At 48.8% G+C, this 14717-nt stretch overlaps 4 protein-coding genes across 4 annotated transcripts; 2 read left to right on the plus strand and 2 right to left on the minus strand.

Annotated features, from left to right (window-relative positions):
• Nucleotides 1-3: 3 nt before the first annotated feature.
• LOC1280702 (glutamate receptor ionotropic, delta-1) lies at nt 4-7292 on the minus strand. The gene is made up of 5 exons (XM_061655905.1): nt 6213-7292; nt 4152-4674; nt 2582-2775; nt 1715-2016; nt 4-1649 (listed from the first exon to the last, which is right to left on the minus strand). The coding sequence occupies exons 1-5, from the start codon at nt 6570-6572 to the stop codon at nt 1052-1054; spliced, it is 1977 nt and encodes a 658-aa protein (XP_061511889.1). The 5' UTR covers nt 6573-7292; the 3' UTR covers nt 4-1051.
• Nucleotides 7293-8406: 1114 nt separating this feature from the next.
• LOC1280701 (uncharacterized) lies at nt 8407-10692 on the plus strand. Its single transcript, XM_320563.5, has 4 exons — nt 8407-9178; nt 9243-9571; nt 9644-10038; nt 10109-10692. The coding sequence occupies exons 1-4, from the start codon at nt 8903-8905 to the stop codon at nt 10528-10530; spliced, it is 1422 nt and encodes a 473-aa protein (XP_320563.5). The 5' UTR covers nt 8407-8902; the 3' UTR covers nt 10531-10692.
• Nucleotides 10693-10704: 12 nt separating this feature from the next.
• LOC1280700 (epoxide hydrolase 4) lies at nt 10705-12385 on the minus strand. The gene is made up of 2 exons (XM_320562.5): nt 11849-12385; nt 10705-11779 (listed from the first exon to the last, which is right to left on the minus strand). The coding sequence occupies exons 1-2, from the start codon at nt 12020-12022 to the stop codon at nt 10760-10762; spliced, it is 1194 nt and encodes a 397-aa protein (XP_320562.5). The 5' UTR covers nt 12023-12385; the 3' UTR covers nt 10705-10759.
• Nucleotides 12331-14646, plus strand: LOC1280699 (apyrase). Its single transcript, XM_320561.3, has 6 exons — nt 12331-12527; nt 12584-12809; nt 12876-13076; nt 13161-13448; nt 13523-13880; nt 13953-14646. Exons 1-6 carry the CDS (start codon nt 12379-12381, stop codon nt 14402-14404), a joined length of 1674 nt encoding a protein of 557 aa, XP_320561.3. The 5' UTR covers nt 12331-12378; the 3' UTR covers nt 14405-14646.
• The last annotated feature ends 71 nt before the right edge of the window (nt 14647-14717 follow it).

Below are 14717 nucleotides of genomic sequence, written 5' to 3' on the forward strand. Positions count from 1 at the left end.
TATTTTCCCAGTAACTTTGTTATTTAGTGGTCTATAATACTGTTTTTTCTAAATTTCTTTATGTTGTTGTGCTTGTGGTTTGCTGTTGCCCGGGGGGAGGGTGTAAAAGGAGCGTGACAGGTTAATATTAAAATCCATTTTTTGCAACATTTGTTTAAATCAAACTTGAAGCTGTGTTAGATTTGCTGCAACAATATGCCATATTCCATGTGCTGACGCATTCCTCGTCCAATGTAAACATCTCCACAAACTCACTCAATGTTAGGTTGTCAATTTAATGTAACTTCCTTCAGATGCATAGTTTTGTATTCAAAAAAGCTTCTAAAGCTGTCGCTAATCTTCTACGCTAGTTCACCATTTACGTGAAACTCAGCTATCCTCATCGGATCCTCCTTCTAAACCGCTTTTTTTTCTTCATTTTTGGTATCGCTTTTTGATACATTGCACGTAAAATTGAACTAATAATCCGTTATATGAACATTTAATGGGGATATAGATGTAACACACACTTTACCGTTTTGTTGCAAACTACTTTTTCCGTGTGATCGGATCTGAGATCCTTCATTCAAAAGCTAACAATTTCAAGCGTTATAATTGTTATAGAATTTGCACTATTTGGTTTGGGTTTTCATATAATTCACACACAAACTCTTGCTTAAACACTCGGTGCTTAATTAGTGATACATAAATACCTTCGTTTGTCAGCTGTTTTGCCCGGTGCATTCTCACACAGTATATTGGTGCATAAAGTGTATTGTAAAATGGTTTATTATTTCATGTAAATTGTAAAATTCAATGTTTCATCAATGAAATTAAAGAGGAATGTACCGCTCAGATATGGAATACGGCACATTTGCGCATAACAGCATAATTGAACGGAAAGTAGATTTTGTATTTTCTATTGCAAATGAAACTCCTCACCTCAAAGCAACACACAAAACACACTCACTCATGTAGGTTTTGTCAAAGAAAATAATCCATTTCCCTGTGTGTGCCGTGAAAGAATTGGTGACCATCAAATGATTCCTTTCGTGCATTTGAACCACAGTGCTCAGTTGGCATACGTGTAGTGAAAGATGGCCGCCGATGGTGCCCGCATCGGTATCAGCCGCGAACCGAGCCCATTCTTTTCCCGCACCACCATATAGTCCCGGCCGTTGATCATCTGCCGGTTAGCACCGCCAGCACCACCGGCCCCATACAGCCCCCCGCTCCCGTCATCAAACAGCTTACCCGTCCGCTCGCTGTCCCCGAGCACACCGAGCTGCTGCTGCTGCTGATGGCGGCTAAACACTTCCGCGTACGGTGGCGGTGGCGAATCGCCCGTAGTGAACTGCTTCCCCAGATAGGAGATGCGCTCCGTGGCAAGCTTCTTGGACGTTGGCTGTTGGTCCTGCTGCTGCTGCTGCTGCTGCTGTGCCAGCTGTTCGTTCAGTTTGCGCTGGTTCAGGTAGCGGAATCCGAGCTCGCTGGCAAACACAACGATCGACGTCACGAACCCGGTCACCATGACGAAGTACGTCATGACGAGATCGCGGTTCTTCAGCTGACGCTCCGTGCCACCCAAATTCTGGGGACAGATTTCGGCCTTCGGCAGGCGATCGTGCAGCTTGTACTTGACGATACCACCTTCCACCATTTTGAGCAACCTGCCGACGAAGAGAGGATGCGTGTTAGGATGTGCTATATTAACTGAAAGGTCTTCCCCACATACTCTGGATCGAAGATGCGATTCCACTCGGTGTTCGGAGGGTAGCCAAAGGCACGATTGCGCTTCAGGAACGGTGTCGTCGCCGTTGCGTACGGACAGTGGACGCGCTCGTTTTTCGGGTTAATCTTACGCCGCACCAGATAGTCCGCATAGATCATGTGATCGATCGCGGGACGGTCCCGCACAAACACGTAGTTCTGTTTTGCCACCTTGTCCGCGAGCGTATCGCTGTCGTTTACGTTGGTGGTAAAGTCGACCAGCCGCTTGTCGACCAGCACGCTCAGTGCGTTCAGTGCTTCATCGCGCTAAAAAGAGAGGAAAGGTCCATTAGGTATCAATCAAGCAGTTATAGCGGTAACACGCCGCCCTAATGAGCAACCCAACAAGGGGGAACACACAGGGGACAGGGGAGGAAAAAGGGACCCATAATATGGTAGCGTTTAGTGTGCAAACATGTGAATGATTTGTTTTCACACCTGTCCGGACCGGACCGATTATTTGGTGCATGGTGGTGGTGGTACCATTAATCAAACAGTGATTGCTATGTGGATGGGGTGAAACAGGACTTGCTCAGTCAGGACAGGATAACCGAAAATAATGAGATTTTGAATGCCACCGCGCATGTAATCTGATTTCGTTTGAGCGGTCAGCGTGATTTCCGTGACGGGAGGGGGAAGTATTTTTACGTTCATTGCATAATTGAGTACTTGAGCGTGCTCACCGTACAGTAACTCAAGCCTACAAATTGACCAATTATGTATGGCGACGACGATGACCAACAAAGCAAAGTGAAAACAAAAAACGATGTTTGAAGCTCCCAAACAGGGAAGACGAGGTTATTATACTTGAAATATTGAACGCATTACTTACGTTTTTGATTGCGTACTCGATCGCACCGCCCCGGATTGTGACGAACTGTTTCTCCTTGCGGCGCACGTCCTCCGCATTGTTGATTGGGAGCGTGAACTTCGAAAGCGTCAGGAAGGCGGTCAAGTTGGCGGTGTAGAAGGAGGTCAGGATCGTGATGAATATCCACCAGCTGGCGAACAGTATACGGGTGGAGTCTTGTGTGAGGAATTAGGAGTGTAGGGAAAGAGAGAAAGAGAGAGAGAGACGGAAGAGAGGCTATAGACTTAATACAATGATTTGACATCGAAAACCTTTGAATTTTCCTGAATTTTTGATGTATTAAGTTCATGTAATGACACAGTACTGATAACTACTACAGAATCAGGATAGGTTCTAACACAATAACAGGAATAGGATCGAGTTATAGTAATCAAATCTCTTCATTAGGATAAATCTGTGATCAATTCAGGGACAATAGTGTCAAGTCTGACCCGGGATAAGGCAGGAATCAGTTCCAGGGTCAAAAGGCGCACGATCTGTTACCTTGACTTTCCAAAAGTTTGTGGAGTGGAATTGATTTTCTAGGGCTGATGTAATTTCCAGGATTAGAAAAGGTCCAATATCAGTTCAAAATCCGTAAATATTGTGGTAATATTGTTAGTGTAATAGTGAGCTGAGTTAAGTCAGGATTCAGCTCAAGCATCAATTAGTTCAGGATCTGATGCCAACTCCTGTAAGGAATAGGTTCAGATTCAGAATCAATTTCTGGACCGGAATGAATTCGAAAACGTTTCCACAACTAGCATAGGTTTAACAGCAGTTACAAATCTTGAAGTGATGGGATGAATCTTGGAATAATCGTTTGGTCTTTGGTTGTAGAAGATCGCAGATGATATTCAAACATTCAACAATCCTGGAAAACTCGATCTTCTGCGGAAACGTTCTCATTTTCAGAAATGTCATAGCCACCTAGATGAAATTGTCATGTTTTCTACTGCTCGGCAGACTTGATCATATGATCCTTAATTCAAAATCATCCTCTATTTCTTCAAAGGTAATGATCACTCTATGTAAAGATCATCATCGCAATGTTACGCCCTATTTAATATTGAAAGCAAAATGCGTTTACATTTCTTGACATTCATCATAATTCTGTAATTCCCATTCGTCCAGAATTCGAAACAGAACGTTCGTAAATGATAAAATAATCATGCACAAATTATTGTTTTCGTTCTGCAACTTTTCATTGCCGTTTGCTTGCCTGGCTGGCCGACGGATGGACGTGTAACCATTCCTTGGTCATGGTTCGGGGACCCATAATCATCTTTACAACCCACCGTAACCCATGTTTACAGTCTGTAATATTGATGGTGTTGTACGTGATATTGAGACCCGATGCCAATTGCAACGCGGCACAAACAACAATAATCGATGCAATCATATCGAACGGAACGGAATGGTGTGCATTCCATCGATTCCACTGTTGATTCAGGTGGCGCACAAACCCACCCCCCATTGACCTTTCTTTTGCTACTAGTACTTTTTAATGTTGTATGTCCGTTTCAACGGAGTCGCCCTGTTGCACGCTTACCTCCCGTTGGTGACAAGGTGCTGCCCTGCTTCATCAGTGCACCGTACACGAACCACACGCAGTGCGGCAGGGTGTAGATGATCTGCTCCTTATCCTTCGTGAGCCGGTGGCGCAGTATCAGCAGCCCGTAGATGATCGGACCGACAGCCAGGAGGGACACCAGGATCAGTATCCACACGTCCCGATTGAAGGGGGCGAGCAGACCGGACCCGCTGGCCGATTCCATCGGGCGCACCATGATCATGATCCATTCGCCCTCGTCCAGCCCGGTCGAGTAGCGGATGTGCTGCCGAGCGTCGGCCAGGATGGGCAGAAAGGAGACGGCCATATCGGCGGTACCGTTGGTGAGCAGCTGCAGCACACTGCCGGCCATATCGTTGGACGAGCCGACAATGTTCTGCTCCGGCATTACCAGCTCGTAGGTGAAGTTGAACTTTTCCATCAGAAACTCGAGCAGCTCGAAGGCAACGCCGGCCCCGATGTACGTGCCGTTGATCTTGACGGTGTAGCTGAGGGGCCAGTCCTGGGTACATGGGGAAAGAGAGAGAGAGAGAGAGAGAGAGGAGAGAGAAAATCAAGATTTTAGGATGTTTTAAAGAGGCTTTTAACATAGATTGCAGGGTCTTTTGAGTAATCCAAGAGCTAAAGCTAAGAGGATGAATCGTCCGAAAAGTTGTATATGATCGGATGTAGATGAATTGCGTTTAATTGCGCTAATAATCCAATGGAAAAGGATCATCTTCAGCTAGTCTATGCCTAGTGCATTACCTTTAACTTATAGTCAAGTATCTTGTGGCCAAAAACCTAATGTTGATTGTCTAAAAATCGTCATGTAATCATTCTCAGCCTACTCAGACGACATTCTTCAGGAATGTCTACATCACCGACATCATCAGTCCTCAATATGGACCTTGTTTGTCTAGATGTAATGACCTAAGATCATACCCTGTGGCTGTGCCAGATTATTATCAATATTTCTGATTATAAAACGTTATTGTCCAGAAGAGTTTAGTTTGAATTCTAATGGAAACTTAAGAGCTTGTGGTTGTGTAAGATTATTTTCAATATTAATATCCTTAAATAGCCTTAGCCTAGTGAAATCAAAGGCGCGTTTGTTCTTGAATACTTTCTATTCTCTATGATATGATAGTGTGATAGTTATTCTCTGAAGTGTACAACCTAAGTAACTCCTAACAATCACTAAACAACTTTATCACAGCTTTCTTGGACAACTGTTCTAGTGATGGGTAAAGTTGGTGAAAATCCGGAGTCGACTCCGATCCGACTCCGATAAATTCGGAATCGGCTCTGGAAGTAGGTCCGCTCTGCAATATCCGGAGTCGTTCGGAATCGTCCGAAATGGCATGGAGTCGTCCGGAGTCGCCCAGAGTCGTTCGGAATCGGGGTCGTCCGGAGTCGTTCGGAATAACCCGGAGTCGGAGTCGTCCGGAGCCGCCTAGAATCACCCGGAGTTGCCCGGGGTCGGAGTTGTCTGGAGTCGGAGTTATCCGGAGTCGTCTGGAGTCGCCCGGAGTCGTTCGGAATCGGAGTCGTTTGGAATCACCCGGAGTTGGAGTCGTCTGGAGTCGTCTGGAGTCGTCCGGAGTATTCAGGAGTCATCTGGAGTCATCTGTAGCCGGCCGAGGTCGGCTTGTATAGGAAGTGCACGCGCAAAGTGAAAGACAAAAAAACACAACGAAAGGAAATGTCTGATCACAATCACATTAAACTATACGGCTCCTGTTGATTCCGACCAACTCCGATTCCGAACGACTCCAGACGACTCCAACTCCGGGTAATTCTGAACGACTCTGGGCGACTCCGGACGACTGCGGGCAACTCCGAACGACTCCGGTCGACTCTGACTCCGGGTGGATCTAGTGGCTCCATTTGGTGGGTGTCGGAATCGGACTAACAATAGTCGGAGTCGGATCGGAATCGTGGGTGCGCTCCATACAACACATCACAAAACTGTTCTATGAATTCTACCCATTCGTCTCGAATGACAACAGCTGTTATTGGTTTCCATTTTGCTCGGAACTCAAACACCACTACACTCACCTGCAGTGTGGTGACACGCAACGTTGTGCCAGTCAACCGGCGTCGCAGTTCCTGCATTTCACGCTCCTTCACCTCCGCACTCGCGTCCATCTCCAGCTGGTAGTACTCCGTCGTCTCATTACCATCCCATTCGACCGGTGCAATACCCTGAGCATCCACACCGAGTTGAGTGGTGGCCACTACTATCATCATCATCATCGCCAGGGCCACAGCAACCGTCGCCGTCATGCCGTAACGCCGTCGTTGCGGATCGCCATGATCCTTGTCGGGCCATCGCTCGGCACGACACAGCGCGTAACTTCTTGCGCACGGCTTAACAAAACGCACCATCATCATCATCATCACAGGGAATCGGTCCATCCGGGTGAAGGATACACATTTTCGAAACGTGTGCCGGTCCGTGTTTAGTTCACTCGCGTACGGGAAGGATTATGGTTACGTGCTCGAAGAACAGAGCGACTAAACGGCGCCAAACCACCACGCAAGGATACAAACGCAACACAGTGAAATGAAGTAGGCAAAGAAAGTTAAGGCGAAGCAGTGGGAAAAACAGTACAACGAACAGCGAAAAGGGATCGAAGCGGGGAAAATACAGGGCTACGATGCGAGATCTTCAAACTAAATTTAAAACAAAAAACCCAAAAACGATGCTGCGCAACAAAGAAAGCCAATTTAAATCAATCACGAACGCAAAAGCACAACTTGGCACAACAGAACTAAAAGGGAAGAATTCCTCGCCCGAGCACGCTTAACGGTCGGCAAGTCCCACTAGTGGCTTTAGGGTCGGGGACAGCTTCAATATGTGTGTGTAGAGCCCCCGTTTGCAGGGCTGGCGTGTGTGTTCGCTTCCGTCGAAAGTCACCGATTGACTGGCCCAGACACTGGCCTGTCATCGTACTCGTATCGCATGCCGGATCGGGTTGACTTCAAATACACAAAAAAACCATATGACCACAATGCACGACACTCACTCATATGCCGCGTACGGGAGGGTGTGTGTCATGTGTCCGTGAGCTTTGTTGTTGTTGTTGTTGTTTCCGGTGCTGTGTTGCACGACAGGAAGGGACCGTGATTGGGAAGAATAATTTCATAATAATTTTATTTATTGAACCATTTCGATCGCACCTGTGCCCACTGGCACAGTCGGGCATAAGAGGGCAGTCGTTGGCACACACAACCTCAATGTCCTGATTTGATTCGTACAAATGGATTGGGGTGGGAGAGGAGGGGTTGATATGGGAAGCCTCGATTGCGGACGCAAGAGAGATCGTACCACAATGATATACGCGCAAATGGCGATATCGATTCGAACGCGCTGGGTTTACCGATGGGTTTAATACTTTTACTTCAAGATAATTTATTAAAACCAGAGTTCTGTAGAAATCTCATTTCCATCAAAATTTAATTTTTGCTGCAAACTATTCAAGGCAATTTCCAATGATTGGTTCTAGAACCTCAAGGTCACTCAATGTGGCCTGTGGAGAGGGAAAGACACTAGAAAAGGGGTCAAGATCTTATCACTCCAGAAGCTCGCTCAACGCAATTTGAATGCATTCTTACGATAGCAACTACGAAAAAAAGGGAATGCATTTAGATTTGTTTTGGATTATGTATAATTTGTTGCCATATAAATTGCATCGCAGCTATTGATACGCGACGGTGGCACCAACGGCGGGGTCAAAAGGGGGTCCCTTTGACTGTGTTACTGTGTGTCATAAGGTAAGCTTTTTTGTTGCCCGTTGGATTTTGTTTTTTGCTGCCGCCTTCTGCCCAACTGCCATTAGATGATCACAGCCGTGGTGGTCACGTGTCAGGATCAACCAACCATTAGCGGCATGCAATCCGAGCAGCGATATGATGCGACTACCGATGGTGGGGCGGGTTTTAGGGGTAAGGCGTAAGGAGCGGATAATTGAACTAGGCTGGCTGCATCGATATGTTGTGCAGAGTGCAACTTTGAAAAGCATTGGAACACTCCCCGCAGCGACGTTGTGGCCAGGTCCATCATTGGCTATGAAATAATTATTGCACAATTTGTACATCTTGTAAATGAGTTTTGTTTTGTAGCGTTTATTAGACAATAAACGGCTAAAAGGGAACCACATAGTGATCAAACGATAACAGATAACTCATTTTGATGCAATGAGAAATAAAAAAAAAATACAAATTAATATATTTTCTGGAGCGTGTTTTTTGTTCGTAACAGCAACTCTCTAAAAGTGCATTACAGTGGTTGCAAAAATAAAAGCAATCGAATGCGATGCACAACGGCATCGTCGCAAATGCCTCCCATCCCACCTTTAGTTCAAGGACGAAACGTGCTCAATATTACGCGTTGTTTGATTTATACGAACCCTCGCGCAGCCAGCGCACAAACGAGGAAAGGACATTGGAACGGCCTACTCCGTACAAATCAATTTTTTGCCTCCTTGTTTTGTTTTCCAAAACACTCACACCACCCAACCAGCACCATCCCCACCACCAAATGCAAAAAACCCCCTCCCCGAATCAACCAACCATTTCCCATGGTACCCATGGTAACCGGGGACGGTTGTTTAGTTTGCGCTTAGGTCCTTCCCATTTTCGTGTGGAATATTCCAGGCGCACAGTTGTGTGGTGCTTTGTTCTTTGTTTCGGACAAGCATTTCGGACCTTTAAGCAGTGTGCAGTGGTTTGTGTGGTTGGCCGGAATGCCGGAAGAACAGATCCCACTGGATGAGTACCAGCGCCCTGGGTCCTCGTCCTCATCAGCGCCCAGATCCCGGCAACCGTCGGTCGGGGAGCTGCAGGAAAATGGACCACACGAGCACGGCAGGGGACACTTTGTGGCGATACGAAACATGCTGAACGCGACGCGTTACCGCCCAGTGGCCCGTATTGCGCCGCTGGAACCATCGTTCGTGCCCGCGCCCCAACGCTACTTCCCGATAGTTATACCCGCCGAACCGACGATTGAGGAGCTACTGGTAGGTGTTGCTGGTGGAAACTTGTGCCAGTGCCTTCTTTGATGTGAGATACGCTTCTTTACAGCGCCAGGCAGCTGGCACCCAGGAGCTGGCGACGGTGAGCGAGATCAAGCTGAAGGTCATCTCGCACATGACCAGCCTGCAGCGGATACCGTGCTTCATACCGCAGCTACGGTCCCTCATCCTGGAGGGCAGCATCGTGATGACGCTGCGCGATCTCGGCTGTGATATGACGTTTCTGCGCTACCTAAACGTGTCCCGGTGCAGCCTGAAGCATCTGGACGGTACCACGGGGCTAGAATCGCTCGAGGAGCTGGTGGCCGACTACAATCTGATCCAAGAGGTGGGACCGTGCACGAATCTGATCAACATAAAGAAAATTAGCCTCAAAGGGTAAGCAGCGGTAGTCGTAGGTAACACTTTTCAGGATCTTTTTTCAGAGACTAGGAACTTCTTTTTCCACAGCAATCGTATCACCGACGTGGGCAGTGTCACCTTTCTAGCGCTCTGCGAAAAGCTGGAAGTGTTGGATCTGAGGGAAAACTTTGTCGCAGATGATCCCTCCTTCTGGCACGTGCTACGCACCAACATTCCCCAGCTGCGGTGTCTGAACGATACGCAGTGTCGGGAGCTGGCGAACGATGATACGGACCTATCCAGCTCCGACTATCGATCGTCCAGCTCGGGAAGCAGTGAGGATGTGCAGCGAGGTCGCTGGGAAGGGTCTGTGGCAGCAAGTGGAAGGGAAGATGTGCCACACCCCCCCGGGGCCAGTGTACTGCGACGTCCCATAACGTCCGCTTCCGTGGAGCGCCGTGTTACGGTGGAACTACTAGATCAGCAACGTCCTTCAACGGCTGGTAGGAGCATATTCCCCAAGAGAGTTTCTTACAAAAAGTCGAGTCAAAATTTCACTCCCCCTCTCTCCAGATCCAGTGAAGATCAAAGCCCAGCTCACCTCGGGCGAACCAGTAGTGGGCAGTGTCATCACAAAGGCCCGGCGTCGCCGCCGTCAGCGTACCGCTTGGGGCGAATCGACCTCCTGCTCCAGCGTGAGCAGCTCCGAATCATCATCGTCGTTTGCAAAAGATTTCCCCGACCGGTTGCCCCAGAAGGCAGTCGATCTAGAGCTCGGCGTAATCGGTCAGGGTGAGACGTCGCGTGGCCAACAGCAGCAGCAGCAGCAACAGCATCGGACGGCCGTGTCCGCCACCGAACCGGACGATGACAACGACCCGCAGAGCCTGTTGCGTGCCGCACGCCTATGGCGCCAGCGATCGTTGCAAACGCGCGAAACGATACGCGAACAAGAGCAAATGCTAATTCTGCGGCAGCTGCACGATGAGAACTAGAGCGGAACCGCCTCGCAATGCCATGTGCGGAGGGGTTGAATTTGATTGTAGAAAGTTTCATTACGTGCGGTTTAGTGGTAGAGGTAGATGCAATGTTTGTTTGTTTTACGTTCTTTGGTTGGAATAAAGCACCCCCGGTTTAGTACGCGAGTTGTGTTGTGACGATTGGAAGTGGAGCTGATCAGGTATATTATCTCATAAGTCTTAATATTCTTTCTTGGGGCCTACTCTAAGAGCAAATGGGAATTCTTACCTTATCGAAGACATACCGATGCGCCTGTCCATCACAATTCTCGACACATTTTTCATGATGCGCTTCTGCTGGCTTCCTGTGAGCATTTCCATGACAATTCCCACAAACTTCCTTCACAATCACCTGCTTCTCTGGACCGTCACCGAGTGGACGCTTAGGTCGTGTCACATTCATCCCAAGAAACTCTCCAATCAACCTGTTCACCGTTTTAGGATCATCTTGATGCATGAAACGACCCACCCGTGCCACAAACCGTGTTTCCAACGGCTCGTAAGCATCCGTTAGAAGACTCATGTACTCTTCTGGCGTTTGTCCGAAGTAATCCTCCTCCCGGAACAAGAACAATCCCGGTATGTTGGCCGGTTTGCGTACCCGGTACTCGTACTCCTCCAGGAAGAAGTCGGCGAAATTCTCCCTAAATGCAACCAACGCGTGTCCCAGTGCCGCCGGTTGTGCGAACGTGTACTTGTACGCTTCCAGATCTTGAGGTTTTGCGTCCGAACCGAGCAGCTTGTTAAACATGGCGTAGTCATCGGTGCGTGCGAGAAGCACAGGGAGCTCTCCGGTGTACAACAGGAAGGCAGACTTCAGCAGTGTTGCTAGAGGAATGGCTCCACGCTGGTACAGCTGCTGCAGGATCGCTTCCGAGGGCATGCCGAGCAGTACGTAGCGTGATACCCTATCCGGGTATTGATTAACGATGTGCCAGCCAAGGATGGAGCCGGCTCCATTCCCCACCAGTACGCATTCCGACTTGCCAAGGGCGGTGATGAGCGAACAGACGAGCCGGGCCAGATTGCTAAGCTTGTAGGTGACGCTGTGTGCCGGTGGTTCCGAGCGTCCAAAGCCAGGTAGGTCGAGCGCCACCGTCCAGTAGTCTTTCGAAAACTCGTGCATTTGGTAGCGCCAGCTGTACCAGAAATCGGGCAAACCGTGCAGAAACAGCATCAACGGTTTGCTGCTCGACCCTTGCTCCACGTAGTGTAGCTTAATGTTCTGTTGGAGGCAAACGGAATGGTACACTGATTACCGCGGAAGCCAATCAGCGTTGAGAAAACTACTTACGTGCACAGTAATGTACCGATGAGTGCCCCATTTGCTGTGGTTCAGCGTGTCGGGTGGATGGGGTCTCGCGTTGGGAACCCAGTACGACACATGCAGCCATCGGATTAGTCGCAGAAAGAACGCCGCACAAACGAGCAACGCACGCCGCACACAACCGAACGCTAATTGATCCATTACCGATAAAGAGTAGAGCACGGTTTACCGTTTCGTTTATATTGGGCGGCTTTCTGTGGTTGGGGCAGTGCGCCAATTGGGTGGGAAAATTAATGCAACCAAATGAACTGATCGGTTGTCGCACGCAAACTGCACTTGGAAGGGTTTGCACCGTGGTGCATCTAATTGTTTATGCGATTATGCCACCACCGCCCCATGGTTGTGATGGGAAAGGTTATTTACCAGCAATAAATACAGTTTGTTCCACAATTTGTTCTCCGTGTTTGCACTCTCTGTGTGTGGTGCGAGGAAAGTGTGAAGATGAAGGCGATATATAAGCCAACATCTCGGGGAGAGGGTAATATCTGCGAAGCGTGATGGCGAAAGTGCTGCTGCTAATCGGTACGCTGGCTTGGGTTGCTTCGATGCAGCGGTGCAGTGCGACGGATCATCTGCCGCCCGATCAACGCCAGCTAGGGGAGCTGTTTCCACTAACGATCATACACATGAACGATCTTCACGCGAGGTAATTTGATTGTGTAGAAGCGCTGGAGCTGTAATAACGGTGATTTGGTTTGGCAGATTTGCAGAGACCTCGGAACGATCGTCCAAGTGTAAGGCGGCGGAAGGTGACACCTGTATTGCGGGCATTGCACGCGTATTTCACACGGTGCAGGAACTGAGAAAGCGCCACCGCAATGCACTGTTCTTCAATGTGGGTGACAACTTCCAGGGTACGATCTGGTACAACTATCACCGGTGGCGGGTGGTGGCACGATTCATCAAGCTGCTGCATCCAGATGCGATGGTAGGTGGGTTGTTGTAAAGACTCCCACAGCATTGATTGCAACTTATGGGAGCTTTCTTCCAACAGACACTTGGCAATCATGAGTTCGATGATGGACTGAAGGGTTTAAGGCCGTACCTGAGCGCACTGGCAAAGAAAGACATTCAAACGGTAGCGACGAACCTGATCCGCTCTACAGATCCATTCCCAGCCTTGCCACGATCGGTTACTATCAAGCGAAAGGGACGATCGATTGGTATCATTGGTGTGATTGCGGACAAAACGCATGTAAGTGTCCTTCAGTGATGACTTGTAATCTCAGATTCGTTCAGAAATATGCATCAGAGTTATCCATCTTCATCTCATTGGTAGGAACTTTCCAACACCGAAAGCATCACATTCTCCGACTCGGTGGCCGCGGTACGCGAAGAAGCAGCCGCCCTGAAGAAGCGGGACGTGAACATCATCCTCGTACTGTCGCACTGTGGCCTGGAGGTGGACAAGCGTATCGCGCTGGAAGCGGGTGATGATGTGGACGTAATCATTGGTGGCCATTCGCACTCGTTTCTGTTTCCGAACGCGTCCAGCAAGCCTCACAACCAGCAAGACACCATCCTGGGCGACTATCCTGTGGTTGTGAGCAATGCGAATGGGCGAAAGGTATTGATGGGATAACTGTGGGGTCCAGAGATGAGGCTCTTGAGCATGTTCTAATTATCCGTTCTCAAAAAAAGATTCTAATTGTGCAAGCGTATGCCTACGGTAAGTATGTAGGCCGGTTGACGGCGTACTTCGATGCGCAAGGCGAAGTGCAACACTGGGAAGGGTTCCCCGTCTATCTGTCCAACAGTGTGCCGCAAAGTCGGGTGGCACTGCGCATTCTTGCACCGTACCGCAGACAGGTGGAAGCTTACGGTGCAACCAAGATTGCCCAAACTACGGTCGATCTGGTGCAGGCAACCTGTCGGCTGGGCGAGTGTAGTCTGGGATGTTTGGTGGCGGATGCCATTGCCGATTACTACACCAACCATACCTTCCATCCGGTAGCGATCATCAATGCGGGAAACTTCCGATCTCCAATACCGAAAGGCGGTACGTAAGGAGGCAATGTCTCCTATTTGTTTTTACTCACTCTTTCGCGCCTTTTTCCATCACCATCAACAGACATCACGAATGAAGAAGCGATCGGTGCGAGCCCGTTCTCGAACACGGTCGATCTGCTGACGCTCCGCGGTGACGCACTGTGGCAGCTCGTCGAGCACTCGCTCGTGTGGGACAGCGTGAAGCGGCTGAACGTGGCCCAGGTGGCGGGACTGCGCGTGGTGGCCGATCTCGATCGTGCGCCGTACGGCCGGGTACTGTCGATCGATGTGCGCAACCTGAACGATGGTGTAAGCTACGAACCGTTGAATCGCACCGCAAACTATCGGGTGGTGACGATGTCGTTCATTGCCACCGGTAAGGATGGATTCCGGTGGGCGTTGGAGCGATCGGAGCGGCAGATCGGTCCGCTCGATTCCGATACGTTCATCCAGTATCTGAAGAAGCTGAAGGTGGTGAACGAAAGCAATCTCGTCGGGGGAAGAATGATACTGAACGGTACGGTAAAATCGTAGCAGTAAGGTGTAAGGAAATTTACCCCCAGAAAGCTTTTGGATTTGAAAGTGAAAGAATCATTTATAAAATGTAAAAAATCACATAAAAAGCAGACTAAGGCTTAGCAGTTACCAGCGAGAGTATTTCTTCCAGCTAAAAAGCTGTGCAAGCGTCGTGGATTACATCATGCACGTGAACACACACAGCTGTATAAACAGCAAATAAATATGCCGCATTGTTTGAGTGGAGCGTTTGAATAGAAGCTTGCGGGTTTGCTGCTAGCTCGGTATCGCCGATTAAATCAACATTTGTTCAGTAAATTGCTGATCGCGC

This window comes from Anopheles gambiae, chromosome 3 (assembly GCF_943734735.2).
Source record: "Anopheles gambiae chromosome 3, idAnoGambNW_F1_1, whole genome shotgun sequence".
Taxonomy (NCBI): domain Eukaryota; kingdom Metazoa; phylum Arthropoda; class Insecta; order Diptera; family Culicidae; genus Anopheles; species Anopheles gambiae.